This window comes from Mesoplodon mirus (assembly GCF_964341445.2).
Source record: "Mesoplodon mirus genome assembly, chromosome: X".
Classification (NCBI taxonomy): Eukaryota; Metazoa; Chordata; class Mammalia; order Artiodactyla; family Ziphiidae; genus Mesoplodon; species Mesoplodon mirus.
In genome coordinates, this window is record NC_138981.1 from 32,871,694 (window position 1) to 32,892,556 (window position 20,863).

Consider the following 20,863-nt stretch of genomic DNA (forward strand, 5'->3'; position numbering starts at 1 on the left):
TGTGGTACATATATACAATGGAATATTACTCAGCCATAAAAAGGAATGAAATTGGGTCATTTGTGGACCCACAAATGTGGATGGATCTACAGACTGTCATACAGAGTGAAGTAAGTCAGAAAGAGAAAAACAAATATCGTATATTAATGCATATATGTGGAACCTAGAAAAATGGTACAGATGAACCAGTTTGCAGGGCAGAAATGGAGACAAAGATGTAGAGAACAAATGTATGGACACCAAGGGGGGAAAGTGGTGGGGGTGGGGGTGGGATGAATTGGGAGATTGGGATTGACATGTATATACTGATGTGTATAAAATGGATGACTAATAAGAACCTGCTGTATAAAAAATAAATAAAATAAAATTCTAAAATAATAGTTTCCTTTTTCTAGTTCCCTGAATTGGGAGTGCGGAGTCTTATCCACTGCTCCACCAGGGAAGTCTCTGGAAAGACATTTTCAAAGGTGTGGATCAATTGCAAGCGAGGGTTGAAAAAAAAAAAAATCTAGCAGACTACATGGACTGGCTCTGGAAAGGGGGGTGGGGGGTGGGAGATAGGAACCAGCCAACACCCAGTAGTTCCAAAAGAGCCGTCCCAGTCTCCTTAGCTAATTCAGCTAATAAAATGAAGAAAGAAGCCCTAAGAAATTAAGAAGCTGAAGAAAAAAGCTTAAGAAATTAAGCCCTGTCATCTTAATCCAAGCCTTGCCTGGATTCCAGTGTCTTAGAATTATGAGATAAAATAATGATAAATAGCCACTAAATTTTGATGTAGGTTGTTATGCAGTAGTGGATAACCAGAGCACATACATAGGAATTAATAACGTGCAGAAGATGTTGTGGCTTTTGTTGGGGCCCAACAATGCCAATCAATGGCATATTGATTATTTTAAATTAAAGTTACTTAAGAAACAGCCAGTAAAAAAGGGACACGAGATACTTCTTCTCTGTCCCTCTGAAAGCAGGAGATAAATCTCTCATGTGAAAGGTGCTCTCCCTGCATCTGGAGGTAGAAGAACAACCTTACCACCAGAGACAGGGAATTCAGGCAGAGAAGCCTGTATAAACAAACCTTATTACTTCTTTAACTGAATACACCAAGCCCAAACTCTGTTTAGATTTTTCACTAATTAAGCACCAAAAGCCTAAGTTTCTTTGTCCTGTCAACTCCTCACAAATTTATCGTTTATCTAAAAAGTATAAAAAGCTTCCTGCTTTGGCTACTCCTTAGGTCCCATTTCTATGAGACTTCTGGGCACAAGAATTAAAACGTGTTTCTTTTTCTCCTATTAATCTGCCTTGTGCTAATTTTCTTATTAGTCCAGCCACAAGAACTCAAGATGGGTAGAGGGGGAAATTTCCCCCTCCCTGCCACTTGTAAAGAGCATACAATGTTCATTGCAGGTGAGAAATACTTAATGGAATACTATTTTCTACCCCTATCATTGTCAAGCTCATTTTTTAGAGTCCCACGGACATGATACATAAGAAAAGATGCCTTGTCAACAATTTGATGAAATATTAATTCTAAAAATTTTTTTAATGAAAGTCACATCAAATGAACTTACTCCATCAGAAAGTATATCTGGTTAATTAATGAGAAAGTTTAATTTTAGTAATCCGAGTTATATTCAATTATATAATTTGGAATCATAGATCATGACAACTTTGACTCTTTTATTTTTTTCAAGCAGAATAAGGGACCCATATTGAGTTTCTGATTACAGTTCACACCCTGTAGGTGGCTCTCATGTTCTCCTTGCCTGTTAGTATTACTGAATCACCCTATCTGTTCATGATTTGTTTGGTATTTTTTTTGTCTCTAAATGTTTCTAGCATACGTGAATCAGCATTGCCATGTACTTCATCACATAATTATATCTATATGTATATACTTTTTTTTGGCCTCTCCCGTTGCGGAGCACAGGCTCCGGACGCGCAGGCTCAGCGGCCATGGCTCATGGGCCCAGCCGCTCCACGGCATGTGGGATCTTCCCGGACCGGGGCACGAACCTGTGTCCCCTGCATCGGCAGGCGTACTCTTAACCACTGCGCCACCAGGGAAGCCCTATATGTATATACTTTTATCCATAATTGAATCTGGGTGTTTAGAAACATACTGGGAAAGTCATATAATGATGTTACAGTCATGAACTTTCCCTTAAAAAAAGAAAAACTGGTACAGAGCTGTTCCTCAGGCGGTCTCAGCCCTGAAGATAGTCCAGGCGGATGGAACATTCTTGTTTCTCTAAGCAGCCACACGCTGATGGCAACTGATACAAAGAGGAGGAGCTTCAGGCAGAATAAACTCAGGGCAACCATTATGACGCCTGGGCCGTGCTCTCAGCCTTGTCAGACTGCCGCTTGCTCAGACAGAATTCAGTTCACGGGGCCCCAGCTGAGCACGCAAAGGCCATGAGTTACAGCTGCCCTCCTCCCAACGTGGACGGCATGATCTCCCCCAAGGTGGACAATCTGACCTATTGCACCTCACCCAACACCCTGAGGTGCGTCTTTGAAAAGTATGGGCGCGTTGGTGATGTGTACATCCCGTGGGACCGCTTCACCAATGAGTAAGTGGCTTTGCTGTCGTCCGCTTCCACGACAAGCACCACGCTGAGGACGCCATGGATGCCCTCAACGGGATCGTGCTGGATGGCCACCCAGAGCTGCAGCCCGAGGCTTCCTTGCCACTGTCGTTCCAGCAGCAGGAGCCGATCTTGGTCTCAGCGTCGATTTCCCTTCAGCCATGCGAAGTCTCCATCTTGCTCTGATGATAGATCTCCATCAACCTCTAGATCCAGATCTACTCGAAGTTCCAAGTCCAAGTCCTCCTCTGGGTCCAGATCTTCCTCAGCAACCACGTCCAGGTCTAGATCCATAAGCCTTACACCAGAAAAAAGCCCAAGTCCTGATCACAATGGAAAAATCCCTCCAAGTTTCCTAAAGAGGAAGGAGCGGTGCCCCATTAGGATAATGAGTCATTAGCAAACAACCTGAGGACTTGGGAGCAGGGGAGGGGAGCAACATTCTCAGGTGATCAAAGAGTCCTTGAAATAAGCCACTAGCTGTTGAAAAGGTTATTCTTTAGCATGTTGTATAAGTTTTTACTTGTTTTAAGTTTTGCCTCAAGTGGTAAACTTCATTTTGTATGGTATTTTGTTGCTGTTATTCAACTATCTTCTAAGTTAGTGAGGTGAACAACTTCAAGTTATTATTGGTTTGAATATTTGAGGTAAAACTTCATTTCTCTTTACTGCATTTTGTTTGAAAGTAAACAGACTGTTATCTAATTTGTGGCCCTCCTGACTTAAGAAAATGTGTGCAGCCTTTTCTTTCTGAGTAGTCAAAAACTGTCTAGTGATTGACTCATCATTGCCATCATTCTTTTAAAAATAAAGACCTCCTTGAAGTTATTATACATTTACTTACATGTACTGTATACCTTTGGGTTTAACTGGTAATCTGGACCTGCACTGGTATAGGGACATTTAAGGTGAAAATAATTTTTTTAAAGGATTATTTATCAAACACAGTTCTAATTGCTTATGTATTTTTGTGCACTAGACACAGCTGTACAGCAGCTGAATAATGCTGGCTAGCTGTTAAAGGTGGTGTTTTGTAGTGCAGAATGCTTGCCTGCTTCACCTTTTCTCCTGATTGCTCCTATGTAAAGGTAATGTGCTGCGCAGAAACAAATGGTTATCCAGTTTATGAAAAAGCCTGACAATTGCACTTCCAGTCACCCTGGCCTTGCATATATAACAGAGCATACAGTGAGCACACCTAGCAGGTGCATTTAAAAGTAAATATGCCTTTATTTTTTTCCTTTCACTCCCAAAGTGGTCAATCTGACCATCTTCTGTTACGAACTTAAATATGAAAAATGTTAAGAAGTAAATTGTAACTTTCTAAGTGCTAACAACATGCTGTATCTTTTTGTTTATGCATAGAACAAATATTAAAAACAAGACTTTAAAGTAGACAATAACTATAGTGTTATAGGAATTCAAAGTTCTAGATAAAGTATGTTCACACTGTAGAGGAACTTTCAAAACTTCAGTGAAATAGATCTATTACTAGTATCCAGAAACCACACTTAAGCCAATGGTTATTAACCTAACCAAACATCTGTTAAAGCTTTTTAAATACACCACACATAGACATGCAAGAACACACATAAGTACACACTTACTCACACTAAGACTTTGCTAAATTTAGGCATCCTAAAAATCCCACCAGGGAGCTAATTGGTCACATAACATTATCTCACTCATTAGTAAGGTATTGGTGAAAGACATTTTAGTTCCCACCAGGACCATTCTGTTTCTTAATATAAGCCAAATGTTCAGTGGCACTTTAACTCAGGATATTTTCTCTTCATATGAGAATTAAATGAGTATTACTGGGCCAAGGTATCAGAATACATTGTATAATAAGTGAAACACATACAAAAATAGGGACATTCTGAAAGGGCCTCATGGTACAAAGAAGTAGGAAATTTATTCACAATATTAACATTATATGTGATAACCACATTTCATTCATAATCAAATGAAAACATTCATTTCCTTCAACTTTACATAATTTCAAAGCCTAATAAATACTTATTAAACAAATAAATGACAGAAAAATTCTGTTTGCTTATTTTTTCATAAAAACTAAATCCAATTAAACTTAAATTGTATAAACATGTTAACTTTATAGAATGGACAAAAGCAAGTAAGTTTTACATGGCAATTTTATTATAAATTACTATTTTCTTCCAGTTTTATGGAGATATACTTGACATTTAGCACTGTCTAAGTTTAAGGCATACAGTAAGTCCCCTACACACGAACCTTCAAGTTGTGAAAGGTCAAATATGTGAACGTGTGGTCACATGTCCAATCACATAAGTTAGTTCACATGTCTGGTGTACATTGTCATGTGTGTGCATCCTCTACAAGTGGTTGTGCTTTTGTGTACTTTACAGTACTGTATAGAATACAGTAGTACAGTATCTTTATTTCAAGCCCAGGATGTCCAGAAGCAAGCATAAAAGCAGCGATGATGTAGCTGGTACTGCTAAGAAGCAGTGATAACGATGGAAACAAAACTGAAAATAATTGAGAGAGTGGAGCGAGGTGAGAAGATGGAATTGGCAGCCCAGAGAAAGGATGAAGAGAGACAAGAGGAGGAAGAAATAACTGAGGAACCAAAGAGATTCACCCTGCGGGAAATGGCAAGGGGATTTTATTTGAGGAGGCACTGTTAGTTTTTGAGGCATAGGATCCAAACAAAGAACAGTACACAAAGGTTGCAGCAGCCATTCAGAATGCAATCCAGGGCTACCATGTCATCTATGACGAGAAAAGAGGCTAGATAGAACTGAATCCAGCAAGGAACCAGAACCTATGCCATCAGCGTCAGGCATGAGTGAAACTGCAGCTTGCCCTCCATCTCCTGTTGCTGACGATCCCTCAGCTCCACCATCTCCCACCTCCTCTCCCTCCTCCAGTCAGTAACTCTTCTTGCCTGTTCACTCGATGCCAGCCCCTGGATGCCAGCTGTTGTACTGTATTACTGTACTTTTCAAGGTACTGTACTGTAAGATTAAAAATGTTTTCTTTATTTTTTTGTTTGTTTTTTATGTATTATTTGTGTGAAAAGTATTATAAACCTATTGCAGTACAGTACTAGATAGCCGATTGTGTTAATTGGGTACCTAGGCTAACGTTGTTGGACTTACGAACAAATTGGACTTATGAACGCACTCTCGGAATGGAATTCGTTCCTTTGTAGGGGACTTACTGTACAGCATAATGATTTGACTTATGTTGGGCAATAAGAAATTTTCCTTTACCTTTCTAGATTCTTCTGGCTGGTCTAAGAATTAAATTAACATGAGACAGATTAACAGGAGAAAATCAAACAAAGTTTAATAACATGTACATATGGGAGAGACCCAGGAAAACTGAATGACCAATATGGCTGAAACCCTCACCTTAAATATGATCTTCAGTTAAAACCAAAAGAGGATGTTGTGGGTAGTGTTTGAGACTTCAAATGGGAGCAAGGTGATTTATATGAAGATAGAAAAGCAAATGTTTGGTAGATGGGTCGTGTAGAGAGACAATGGACACAGAGTGGACTCTGATCTCTAGGCCCTGCTGAGTTTCTCCTACCACTACTAGCCCATATTCTTTGTAGATATCTCTGGTGATAGCTCTATTGGGGAATAATTGGCCCTCTATCTAAATTTTTTTAGGCAGTTAGGAGCAAGGTCAAAGTTTCTTCCTGAGACTTTTGGGCCTAGATTTTTTTTCAGCTTGAAATAATCTGCATACCAAAGAAACATTTTGTGGTGGAAAGTTTTGTTCCCCTACACTTATATACATCATGAAATGATTACCACAATAAGTTTAGCAAACATCCATGACCTCATATAGATACAAAATAAAAGAAAAAGAAAAAAATATTTTTTCCTTGTAATGAGAACTCTTAGGATTTACTCTTAACAACTTTCATATGCAACATACAGCAGTCTTAATTATATTAATCATGTTATACATTACATCCCTATACTTATTTATCTTGTAACTAGAAGTTTGTACCTTTTGACCACCTTCATCCAACCTCCCCACCCACCTCTGGTAACAACAAATCTGATCTCTTTTTCTATTAGTTTGTTTGTTTGTCTTTTGAAGTATACTTGGCCTACAACACTATGTTAGTCACTGGTGCACAACACAGTGATTAGATATTTCTGTACATTATAAAATGATCACAAGTCTAGTTACCATCTGTCAGCATACAAAGATATGACATTACTATTGACTATATTCTCCACAGTGTACATTTCATTCCCTTGACTCCTTTATTTTGTAATTGGAGGTTTGTACCACTTAACCTCCCACACATGTTTCACTCATTCCCTGACCCCCTCCCCTGTATCAAATTACTTTTTGACATCTGATTACATCACCAATCATATGGCTCTCCTGTTACAACTATTAGGAGCCTTCCAATGATAAGTGGCAGGAATCTTTCAAAAGTTTACATTTTAAAAATGAAATACATTGTTTTACAGATCTAAAAATCTTAAGGCACATCTAGCTTCAGGTATTTCTCAAATTTTTTGTCAGGTATCTTGCTCTTTCTCCATTATTGTTTTCCTCTGTCTCTTTATGTCAATGTTCCTCATTCTTGGGACATAAGCATCTTCAGGTTTATATCCTACCAGCTTAGCAACCGCAGTGGAAAATGATTTCTCATTTTCAGTAGTTCTAGCTAACATCTCAGATTTAACTCTTAAATGTACTTTTGGTCACATGCCCATGCTTAAACCAATTACCATAACCAATTTGAGATATACTGATTGGACATGGCTGCATCATGTGTCCTCTCCTCTAGCCATGGCAGTGAATTCAGCTGAACCTAAACCAAGTGGACTAAGATTGTAGAATGGGTTTTTCCCCCATGAAAATCAGGATGCTATTAGCATAAGATGTTAAGGGGACACTAAGCAGACAAAAATAAAATCTACTGCTTGTTCTCAGAAAAATATCAAAACATCTTAATCAGTGTCCTATTTCTTACATGAACAAAATCAAAACTCAACTTATAGTTTGTGTCAATTATTCTTTCTGAGATTAACTCCACATTTCCACCCAACCCCAAAATTGTGGCCACAGTTGCCCAAACAAGCCAAGGCCTTTCAAGTCTACTTCTTCCATCTGACAGTCTTTCTCTAGCAACACATAACTGCCACTTTCCATCTATAGAACGTATAATTATATTTAAAGATTCAGATTTAAATATAATACCTCTGTGAAACATTTCCCAACTCCCATTAAATAATTGCTACACAGTTCTCTGTACTTACACAATACTGCATACATAAATCTATTATAAAACATACTGTATTTTGATAGTTTCTATGTGGTGTTTCCCTCACCTGGTGTGTGAATTACTTGGGAGTACAAACTGCTTCAACAACTGACATATCTCTAGCCGCTAAGGCAATAACTGACCCAGTTTATGTTGGATGGATTAATTATTAAATAAGTCAAATTGAATAAAGTCTCAAATTCAGCAGCCAAATCTTGTCTTTACATGAATAAGTTGAACGAAGAGCTCCTAAACAAGTGTTAAGTGGGGCTGGTAATATTAATGAGTCCAGAAGCTCTTAGAGGTCTCCTTCAGATAGCATTGCAAATGAGCATTATTTTATTTTCACCAAGCCTTTCAGGTGATACGTGCAACAAAATCAGCAAAGTCAGTACTCATTGTGGCAGACAAAGTAACTATAATGTATCTGTCTTAAAAGTTCCTGTGATGTTCTGGCTAGTTTTGTTTAAGTAATATTTATGAGAAAGGAGGACAAAAATGAACCTGATGCTTTTGTGGAGAAGGAATTCCCTGGCTGAGCAGAAAAGCCTGCCAAAGTTTTGGTGTTTCTTGTTTGTTTGTTTGAAACGAGATTGAAGGACTGTATAATGCAAGATGAAGCCATTAACAGTTAAAAGGGAGAGGACACACTAAAGGGCACTGGTAAATTATCAGAAATTGTGGGCTTTCTTAGTGAGAGTTTATGATTTGAGAAATTCATGAGGAGAAAAGACGGAGGTCCCTGGGCACCTGAAAATGAGAATTGCTGAATTTAACTAGGCTGACTTTGGCATGGTATTTTGAAGAAGGCAGTCATATGTAATGTAAGGAATAAATAGAGCATATCAGAGCCTGAAAACGCCTCCTGAAAACCTGAGAATAGGCTCATGTGGGTGAAACGAGGTGAAGGACGGTGCTTGGTACACTATAAACCCTCAGTAACATTGGCTGGTTTTGAATGAAATGAAACCTAACCTGAATCCAGTCCCTACTCGGTAACAGCGAGGAAGATAATGGGTGCCTAGGCAACGTCAAGCAAGTTCTGGGATAGAGGTGGCTCCCAACCTTTGCGTCACCAGGGGCTACAGAACTGAGTCGGGACGGGAGAAGGGAGGAATCTATGCGGAGGGTCATCCGACTGAATCGGAACCGGACACTCTGGCAGGAAGTAGAAAGCGAAGAAAACTAAACGACCATTGGTGAATTTCAACACTACGTCGTGAATTTCAGATAATTTTCCACTTGTTTATTAAGACGGAAAACTCGGATTCCAACGACGAAGGAGATGGAGTTTCGGCCCAATGCATAAGTCAAACGGACCGATTGGTTTGTGAAGAAGATTTCTCCAGGTTCGTAAATAATCTGAGTGAAGAAGATTACAAACTTATGAGAGACAACAATCTTCTAGGCATTCCAGGTGAAAGTACAGAAGAAGAGTTGCTGAGAAGACTTCAGCTAATTAAAGAAAACCCACCACAAGACTCAGATGAAAATACAGGTATATTTTGCTTTTGGAGGGAATAGGATGGGATGAATAAGGTACTTCATAATAGTAAATAGTAACTTCATAATAGTAAATAGTAAATTATACAGAAGTGACATAAATTAATTTGGTAAGTAACTTCTCATAAAAAGAACTGGCACTTACTTGATTTTTGGTGAGAATGTCAAAGTATGTTTGTTTGTTTTCCTGATTCACATTTGGGTTGTTTTAATTGGGAAACAGTGTGAAGTAGCCTATTTGTATTTTTCTTGGTTTTCTAACTCAATTGAAAGTCCCTCCTACTTCCTGAATTATTTTTTCTACATAGACATGTAAAAAAAGCAAACAGAAATATTTTATATTCTAATCAAGTGGTTCTCAACTGGGGACAATTTTGCTCTCTCCAACACCTGGGGACATTTGACAATGGCTAGAGATATTTTTGGTTGTCACAGGGGAGGCATGGGTGTTACTATCATCTAGTGGGCAGAGGCCAGGGATGCTGCCAAATATCCCACAATGCACAGGATAGCTCCCCAAAACAAAGAATTGTCCAGCACCAAAAGGTCAATAGTGCTAAGGCTGAGAAACCCTGCTTGAGCCTCAGGTCTGGTGCCTTCCCTCCCAGTGTGAAGTAGAGGATTTTGCTGTCTAATGAAGGGGATACTATAATACTTTGGTTCTTGAATATGGTCTTATATGTACCATGCTAGGTTCAGTCTATTCATTTGATCTGACCTTCAATTTAATGTCAAATAAAAATCTTGGAAACATTAAGAAGTATTTAAAATGCAAACACTTTTAAACCTATAAAACTTGTTTATGTTTGGGCAATAATCTTATATTTTAAAACAGCTTATATATTATCAAAGCACATAAGTGAAGAGCCTAGAAGTAGTAATTTTGGAGACTAATGAAAATTAGACAATAATGTAAATTGAACTAAAATACTAGCATTGTACCTTAACTGGTGTTTACCTTGTTTAATTGCATTAGTGTTTTGACAGTGGACTGAAAAAAAAAGTCTCTCGACATTCCTCCTACAGTGGTACACAGGGCTGTGTATATGATGAAATATTGAAACATAGACTTCGTCCAGATTCCCTTTTCTAAAAATTCTCTAAGTTTATCTAGGATTAGCTCACTCTTTTCAGATGGAATTGAAACTTTCCTACATTTACTTATAAATCTACACAGTGGACTATTAGAAGAGACAAAGAAGGACACTACATAATGATAAAGGGATCGATCCAAGAAGAAGATATAACAATTGTAAATATGTATGCACCCAACATAGGAGCACCTCAATACATAAGGCAAATACTAACAGCCATAAAAGGGGAAATCGACAGTAACACAGTCATAGTAGGGGACTTTAACACCCCACTTCCAACAATGGACAGATCATCCAAAATGAAAATAAATAAGGAAACACAAGCTTTAAATGATACATTAAACAAGATGGACTTAATTGATATTTATAGGACATTCCATCCAAAAAAAACAGAATACACATTTTTCTCAAGTGCTCATGGAACATTCTCCAGGATAGATCATATCTTGGGTCACAAATCAAGCCTTGGAAAATTTAAGAAAATTGAAATTGTATCAAGTATCTTTTCCGACCACAATGCTATGAGACTAGACATCAATTACAGGAATATATCTGTATAAAATACAAACACATGGAGGCTAAACAATACACTACTCAATAACGAAGTGATCACTGAACAAATCAAAGAGGAAATTAAAAAATACCTAGAAACAAATGACAATGGAGACATGACGACCCAAAACCTATGGGACGTAGCAAAAGTAGTTCTAAGGGGGAAGTTTATAGCAATACAATCCCACCTTAAGAAACAGGAAACATCTCGAGCAAACAACCTGACCCTGCACCTAAAGCAATTAGAGAAAGAAGAACAAAAAACCCCCAAAGCTAGCAGAAGGAAAGAAATCATAAAGATCAGATCAGAAATAAATGAAAAAGAAATGAAGGAAACGATAGCAAAGATCAATAAAACTAAAAGCTGGTTCTTTGAGAAGATAAACAAAATTGACAAACCATTAGCCAGACTCATCAAGAAAAAAAAGGAGAAGACTCAAATCAATAGAATTAGAAATGAAAAAGGAGAAGTAACAACTGACACTGCAGAAATACAAAAGATCATGAGAGATTACTACAAGCAACTCTATGCCAATACAATGGACAACCTGGAAGAAATGGACAAATTCTTAGAAATGCACAACCTGCCAAGACTGAATCAGGAAGAAATAGAAAATATGAATAGACCAATCACAAGCACTGAAATTGAAACTGCGATTAAAAATCTTCCAACAAACAAAAGCCCAGGACCAGATGGCTTCACAGGCGAATTCTATCAAACATTTAGAGAAGAGCTAACACCCATCCTTCTCAAACTCTTCCAAACAATTTCAGAGGAAGGAACACTCCCAAACTCATTCTATGAGGCCACCATCACCTTGCTACCAAAACCAGGCAAGGATGTCACAAAGAAAGAAAACTACAGGCCAATATCACTGATGAACATAGATGCAAAAATCCTCAACAAAATACTAGAAAACAGAATCCAACAGCACATTAAAAGGATCATACACCATGATCAAGTGGGGTTTATTCCAGGAATGCAAGGATTCTTCAATATATGCAAATCAATCAATGTGATACACCATATTAACAAGTTGAAGGAGAAAAACCATATGATCATCTCAATAGATGCAGAGAAAGTTTTTGACAAAATTCAACACCCATTTATGATAAAAACCTTGCAGAAAGTAGGCATAGAGGGAACTTTCCTCAACAAAATAAAGGCCATATATGACAAACCCACAGCCAACATTGTCCTCAATGGTGAAAAACTGAAACCATTTCCACTAAGATCAGGAACAAGACAAGGCTGCCCACTCTCACCACTCTTATTCAACATAGTTTTGGAAGTTTTAGCCACAGCAATCAGAGAAGAAAAGGAAATAAAAGGAATCCAAATTGGAAAAGAAGAAGTAAAGCTGTCACTGTTTGCAGATGACATGATACTATACATAGAGAATCCTAAAGATGCTACCAGAAAACTACTAGAGCTAATCAATGAATTTGGTAAAGTAGCAAGATACAAAATTAATGCACAGAAATCTCTGGCATTCCTGTACACTAATGATGAAAAATCTGAAAATGAAATCAAGAAAACACTCCCATTTACCATTGCAACAAAAAGAATAAAATATCTAGGAATAAACCTACCTAAGGAGACAAAAGACCTGTATGCAGAAAATTATAAGACACTGATGAAAGAAATTAAAGATGATACAAATAGATGGAGAGATATACCATGCTCCTGGATTGGAAGAATCAATATTGTGAAAATGACTCTACTACCCAAAGCAATCTACAGATTCAATGCAATCCCTATCAAACTACCACTGGCATTTTTCACAGAACTAGAACAAAAAATTTCAAAATTTGTTTGGAAAAACAAAAGACCCCGAAAAGCCAAAGCAATCTTGAGAACGAAAAACGGAGCTGGAGGAATCAGGCTCCCTGACTTCAGACTTTACTACAAAGCTACAGTAATCAAGACAGTGTGGTACTGGCACAAAAACAGAAAGATAGATCAATGGAACAGGATAGAAAGCCCAGAGATAAACCCACGCACATATGGTCAACTTATCTTTGATAAAGGAGGCAGGAATGTACAGTGGAGAAAGGACAGCCTCTTCAATAAGTGGTGCTGGGAAAACTGGACAGGGACATGTGAAAGTATGAGATTAGATCATTCCCTAACACCATACACAAAAATAAGCTCAAAATGGAGTAAAGACCTAAATGTAAGGCCAGAAACTATCAAACTCTTAGAGGAAAACATAGGCAGAACACTCTATGACATAAATCACAGCAAGATCCTTTTTGACCCACCTCCTAGAGAAATGGAAATAAAAACAAAGATAAACAAATGGGACCTAATGAAACTTCAAAGCTTTTGCACAGGAAAGGAAACCATAAACAAGACCAAAAGAGAACCCTCAGAATGGGAGAAAATATTTGCAAATGAAGCAACTGACAAAGGATTCATCTCCAAAATTTACAAGCAGCTCATGCAGCTCAATAGCAAAAAAACAAACAACCCAATCCAAAAATGGGCAGAAGACTTAAATAGGCATTTCTCCAAAGAAGATATACAGACTGCCAACAAACACATGAAAGAATGCTCAACATCATTAATCATTAGAGAAATGCAAATCAAAACTACAATGAGATATCATCTCACACCAGTCAGAATGGCCATCATCAAGAAATCTAGAAACAATAAATGCTGGAGAGGGTGTGGAGAAAAGGGAACACTCTTGCACTGCTGGTGGGAATGTGAATTGGTACAGCCACTATGGAGAACAGTATGGAGGTTCCTTAAAAAAATAAAAATAGAACTACCATATGACCCAGCAATCCCACTACTAGGCATATACCCTGAGAAAACCATAATTCAAAAAGAGACATGTACCAAAATGTTCATTGCAGCTCTATTCACAATAGCCCGGAGCTGGAAACAACCTAAATGTCCATCATCGGATGAATGGATAAAGAAGATGTGGCACATATATACAAGGGAATATTACTCAGCCATAAAAAGAAACGAAACTGAGCTATTTGTAATGAGGTGGATAGACCTAGAGTCTGTCATACAGAGTGAAGTAAGTCAGAAAGAGAAAGACAAATACCGTATGCTAACACATATATATGGAATTTTTTTTAAAATGTCATGAAGAACCTAGGGGTAAAACGGGAATAAAGACACAGACCTACTTGAGAATGGACTTGAGGATATGGGGAGGGGGAAGGGTAAGCTGTGACAAAGCGAAAGAGAGGCATGGACATATATACACTACCAAACGTAAGGTAGATAGATAGTGGGAAGCAGCCGCAGAGCACAGGGAGATCAGCTCGGTGCTTTGTGACCGCCTGGAGGGGTGGGATGGGGAGGGTGGGAGGGACGGAGATGCATGAGGGAAGGGATGTGGGAACGGATGTATATGTATGACTGATTCACTTTGTTATAAAGCAGAAACTAATAAAAATAAATAAATAAATAAATAAATCTACACAGTGTAGTTTATAAAATATTAACTCTATAAATGTGAAATCAGTTTAAAACATCTGAGTATTTAAGTTCTCATTTTTTGTTTGTTTTTGAAACAAAGTTTCAGAGTGCTATTTTATGATGGTTCTAATTTTGGTAGTTCTTTTATGCACCCTTCCCATTTTTTTTGTTAACAGATAGAGGAGACTCTTCAGATGATGTGTCTAGTGGTGACTCTATAACAGACTGGCTTAACTGTTCTGGACAAACTGAAAATATGACAAGTGGACAAAGAGAAAACCAATCTTGGAGAGAAGAGAGCCAAATTAATCCTAAAAGTGATCAGTTCATATTCAGTTTAGAAATAAATGTTAACCTTGATAATGGGAGTCCAAATCCAGAGAATGAATATGTAGCATCTGCAAGACTTCCCAGAAGAGAAAATATGGAAGACAGCCAGAGGCAAGTGGAAAATCCACAATCTGAATCAATATTTACAAGACCATCTATGTCTGAACAAGATACAACTGAAACATTAATGGAATTCCCACCTACCAGAAGTCAGAGAAGAGCAAGAAGTAGGAGCCCAGAGTATCGGAGAACCAGAGCAAGAATTGAAAGTTGGTCGCCTCCACGTTCACTTAGGGAAATTGTACAAAGACTTAATCATAGTATACCATCTCAGAATTTTGAGCGGCCTCTGCTAAGTGAGAATGCGAGATTTTCTAGAACTGAGCACCAAGAAATATTGAGACAGCAAATGACTGGATTTGACTTGCAAAATAGTGGTCTTATTGAAACTTCTAAAACAAGGAATGCCGTTCATGGAGAAAATTCTCCAGATACAACCAGCAGTGGTGAATCTTGGGGAATGAGGGAAATATATCCAACCATACCCTTCAATCTTGAAGTAGGACAAGTTCATTCTGGAGCATATTCTCAGAGAGACAGCAGAGCTAGTAGAACTCAGCTAACATCTGAGACACCAAACAACACTGTCACTTCTGAAAGTGAACGAGGACTGAAGCATATGTATTCACATTCTGAGCAGGCAGATGTGAGAGCTTATGTCAATACCATTAGAAATCCCGTTTGTAGAATTTTAAATACTAGCTTAAATGATACAACATCTGTTCCAATTCAGAGCACGTTAAGGCAGACAATGACAGAATTTAGTAACTCAAGTAACCTTATGGACAGTGACAGTAATTTAGAGCATAGTGTCTCACCTCCAAGTCAAAACATGGAATGGCCAGAGTCACCTAATGGTAGTAGTAGTGGTATATTTGGTTCTGATTCAAATGCTAGCTATGATACCCATTCAAGTTCCACACTGATTTGTCATTCAAGCCCCAACTGTATGTCTAGTTCCAGTTCTAGTCCTATTTCCAGTTCCAGCTCAAGTGATGAAAATTCAGGAATTAGCTCACTGATGTTTGAAGGCAGTGAAGAAACAAACTTATCATCAGACTTATCATCAGAGACCAGCCAAGGGGGTAGACAAATTATCCTAGTAATATCTGATGAAAGTGACTCTGGGTCCTCCCATAATCTGCAACAGTTTTTCCTCTTAAATGAAGATGATCTATAACAAACTACAGGACTCACCAAAGCACAGATTGACAACTTGGCTGTAAGATCTTTTAGTGAAAATGATGCACTAAAAGCCTGTAGCATTTGCCTTACAGAGTACACAGAAAACAGCAAGCTTCGCATACTACCTTGCTCCCATGAATATCACATTCACTGCATTGATCGCTGGCTGTCTGAGAACTCTACCTGTCCGATTTTTCGTGGGCAAGTAGTGGATTCCAATGAGAGTGAAAATCTTAATTGAGATCTGAATTCTCAGCTATATAAAGTGTTATAGGGCTTCCCTGGTGGCGCAGTGGTTGAGAGTCCGCCTGCCGATGCAGGGGACACGGGTTCGTGCCCTGCTCCAGGAAGATCCCACATGCTGCGGAGCGGCTGGGTCCGTGAGCCATATGTAACAATCTGAACTGAATCACTAGTTCCTGAAGGAATTATTGGGCTTTCCCCAAGTTCTGTTCCATAATAAAAGGAAATATTAAAAAGTCAAACAATATTGTTCAATCTGACAATAAAAATTAATTTCACACCATAGCAGTTCACTGAATTTCAATAAAAACTTAGCATGTGCACTGGGTTGGGATGTTCCTGATTCCATGGGAGAAATGTCTTAATATGATATAATGAATCTAGATAGGTCCTAGTAATATTATCTAGTCATGTAAATCCCAGACATCTCTTAGCCCTGTTCAATCCTGGTTGTGCATGCAAAGAAACAGAAACCCAACCAAATATCAATAATTAAGAAGCAATTTAAGACTACATTAGAGTCATTCACATAAAGAAGTCATGTTACATTCACAGAATGCCATAAAAAGCTTTGAAACCCTTCTCTTCCTATCTCTCTCCACAGCAGTTTATCCCACCTCCCTAACACTACCTTAAAGTTTCTCCTATTCCCCACTACCAATGTATCAGTCAGTTCTAGCTAAAAACTGATGGCACACTTTAAAAGAGTGATGGAATAGCATTTAATGAAGAGACTAAAGTGTGTAAAGAATGAAGGGAAACCAAGAGATGATGAAGTACCCTGAGGCTAGCAACTGTGAGAAGCCAGTATTATAACCACTAGGTTTGAACGGGCATAGAGAGATAGCAGTTCCTGCAACCCAGAATGTCTTAGAGTTGTAGTAGAAGCCCACCCAACAAGAGATGTAACCTTAGAAAATGGCATCCACTGCCAACCTAAAGTTTGGAAGGGGGCAGATCATGGAAATAAATACCCTTGCCTTCTTTTCTCCTGACTTCTAATCTCTTGTCAGTAGTTCATATTAACCAAACCCAACCTGAAGACACAGAGAGACTGGTCAATGAAGCTGATAAAGGTCAGCCTCCTGAAATCACGGAGCAGGGTTAAGAAGGATGGCGAGTAGATCCGGTAAGCAAATCAGAGACCATCTACCACAACCAGTATTCCCAACTCTCTTCAAACCCAGTCTGTATATGCTTTCTTGCCTCTTCCGCTTCCGCTTGTTCTCTGTTCCACTCTATGACTCAGCTCTTTAACAACCCTCTCTATTTTCCTTTCATTAACTCAGACCTTGTATTTTTAAAAGTGATAAGATGACAACACCTTAGAACTTAATTATCTTTCTCTTAAACATGTTACACTTTGATTTGCTGTGATTGTAAACAACTAAGGAAAAAGGGCAGTTATAGGTATGTCTTTAATTTTTGCTTCTTAAATATATTTAAGCTTCAATTTCTTTCTATATATGTTTAGTTCATATAATTAATTTTTAAAACGTATTCTGATTTCTTATGAAGGGTTTTATGGTTTATATATGACTCTTAATCCTTGTGTGAATGACCCAAAGTACCCAATTGCTGCTTGGAGCCTCACAAGCTGCAATATGAAAGCCTTAAAGGTAAAACTTGGCTTCAAAAAACATGTCTACATAGTTCAATTCTAATTGTCCCCAGTAAAACCATCACCCAAAACCCTGAGTATATGAAATCAAAATTTAGGTCATGCTTCCTTCCAACCTAAACATAGTGAAGGATTTTTCTCCTAATTCAGCCTGAAAACTATTTTTTGGGGGGTGTATTGGCCAGTCCAGAAAATTTTGCTTAAAATTTTCAATCCTGGTATAGGTGAGAGTACATTGTATTATAACCTAAAGCAATAATCAGAAATTTTGTGCAATGTGCAACCTATACAAATGTAGGCAGTGTTAAGTATAAACCTTCTCTAAAAAGTTAAAGTCAGAAACATCACTGACCTTTATTTTCTATGTGAATTGCTGGCAGCCACAGTATTTGCACATAACTACAAAATATAAATGGGGAGTGGTGGTGAAGTTTTTTAAAACATCTTTGAGGTAGCATATTTTTCACACAGAAGATATCTGCAAGGCCAGAAATGAAAGCTTGGATCAAACCTCTGAAATTTACATTAACTTCTGAAAGTTGTTTGAATATTCTGATTTTTATGAAGTATTTTTGATATCAGATATACTTCATTTAAAGTGAGTAGAATAATTACAACAGTACTTGGCTTTCATACTATCCTAACAGATTAAAACCTTCCAAAGGATGATAATTGCTTAATTAATGCTTCAGTACATTCACGTGCACCTTCTGTGGTCAACAGAATTCTAAGATGATGCCCAATGATCCCTGTAGTAGCCCCTCCTCTTGAGTATGTGACCTGTGAATGCGATGGAATATCATTCCCATTATTAGATTATGATATATAGCACAGTTGATTGGGAGATTATCCAAAGTGAGCCTGACCTAATCAGGTGAGCACTTAAAAGGCACAGAGAGGACTTCTAATCCAGATAAGATGGTTTATACTTCCCTCTCCCTGCTCCCCCTTTATACGCACAACTATATATCCTGGAAATAATATGAGACAACCAAAGGAGATCTCTGAAAGGTCTAAAGAAGGTGAATTGCCTAGGGACCCTCAGAATGGATGAACAACTTCATGGCAGGGTATCTTATGACCCTCTACCAACAAAAAAATGTGATCCAGGCCCAGCATTTCCTAACTCCCAATTTAGTAACAGGAAGTGGCTCCAAGAGGCTCTTCCTCCATCACATCAAATGGGAATCCCCCAAACACCAGGTGAGCCTTGCAGAACCTGCAAGGAGGAGCAATTGGAAGCCCTGATGACAATAAATAACCAGGGAAAGTGCTTTCCTTCTCCACTGGGCCTGAGATCCCCCTTCACCACCCAGACACATCAGTGGCTAAGGGTACCAGCAAAAGTGATTCTACCAGAAAAAGCTCCCATCTGGAAAATGCTCTCCTCAGATGGGCCTGAGACTCCTCTCCCCTCCCCAGAAACATCAGGCAACTTGCTGGTACCAGCAATGGAGATCCCTCCACGGAAAGCTCTCAACCTGGTAAGCACCCTCCACTCCTTACAGTCCAGGGAGACCCTGTCACAAGTGCCTGGTCCAGGAAGGACTCTTCATCAAGTGTTCCAGAGATTCCCTTCCCTCACCAGAAGCACCAAGTGCCGTATCCTGGGGAAGCTACTTCAGACCCCATAAGCAGCATGAGAAGGGACCAGAGGTAACCCCACCTGCACAAGAGAAACAGACCAAAAGAGTACCACAAAGGTTCTGAAAATTAGGTTATCATGGAACCACAGTCCATAAAAGTACAGGAAATGTGTGCCAAACCTATAAAGAGTGAATACCTGCTAAAAATTAAAAAAAAATAAAAATAAAAAACACTTTAAATAGGGACCAAAGTATCCAAAATGTCCAAAAGACAATAAAATATCACTACTTACACCAAGAACCAGATACATGACAGCTTGAATAAGATGTGACAGATGATGCCAACCCAAGATGAATTAGATGTTAGAATTATCTGACAAGGGTTTTAAAATGCTGATTTCAGACCTTTAAGACCTTGAACACAGAACCTAGTCACTCCATGCCAGTATCCCAACCTATAGAACTGTGAGCTAATAAAGGGATGCTGTTTTAAGCCATTACATTTGTACTAATTTCTTATGCAGCAACAGAAAACTAATACAACTTCTCATCTGGGATCCATCCTGTTCCTAGAAAATGATTATAATGAGTCCTAGACAAGTAAATGGCTTAATGTCTTGGTTCTAGGCCCACTATGACATTATATGCTACCATTTTTCCCAAGAATGGAATCCCTAATTCCTGCTACTGAAGCTCCTAGAAGACAGTATCCTTCCTGTTTGAACAACCACCAATATCTTATCGCTCCAACTTTACTTCACATCACCCTATCTCATTCTACCAGGGTATGCTGCTTATATCATAAACCCAGTTTAACACTCTGACTTTGAAACTATATAGCCACTTATTTTTGTCTCAAAGCGACTGCTGAGTATTATATTGCTCTTCCAAATCATATTCCTCTCTATCTGCCCGGACAAATCAGAAATTGAGAAGATTTGTACCTGAATCTTCTGAGCTCAACCTGATATGTTTTTTACATTACAGTATATCAGTTTAAATACACAGCATCACTGTGATTGTGAGCATAAATATTTCCATCTTAAGAATTTTCTCTGTATTTTGTTTGTAGTTTTTTAAATATTTGTTTATTTTGGCCTAATTCCAAAAAAAAAAAAAAACCTTATCTGAATAACAAATTCTTTTTGAAAGTAGTTATAGCCTGTGGATAAGTTTTTGATAGCAATATAAAGTCTCTTTTTTGGCTAACCATGAAAATAAGTTGTGCTCTCAATATTCCATGAAGATTTAAGTATAAAGATTCTTTTGTAAGTGCAAACAAGCCTGATCATTTAACAACATGAACATCAAAACACTGCATGTACTGGAAAGTTCACAAAGAAATGTGATGTTTCTGTTAAGTAATATT

At 38.2% G+C, this 20,863-nt stretch overlaps 1 protein-coding gene across 1 annotated transcript; it reads left to right on the forward strand.

Annotated features, from left to right (window-relative positions):
• Positions 1-5,089: 5,089 nt before the first annotated feature.
• LOC309796147 (E3 ubiquitin-protein ligase RLIM-like) lies at positions 5,090-16,285 on the forward strand (the record flags this gene model as incomplete). The annotated part of the gene is given in 4 exon segments (XM_082609205.1): positions 5,090-5,227; positions 9,130-9,373; positions 14,646-16,036; positions 16,040-16,285. Coding segments are annotated over 4 exon segments (2,019 nt in total).
• Between the last annotated feature and the right edge of the window lie 4,578 nt (positions 16,286-20,863).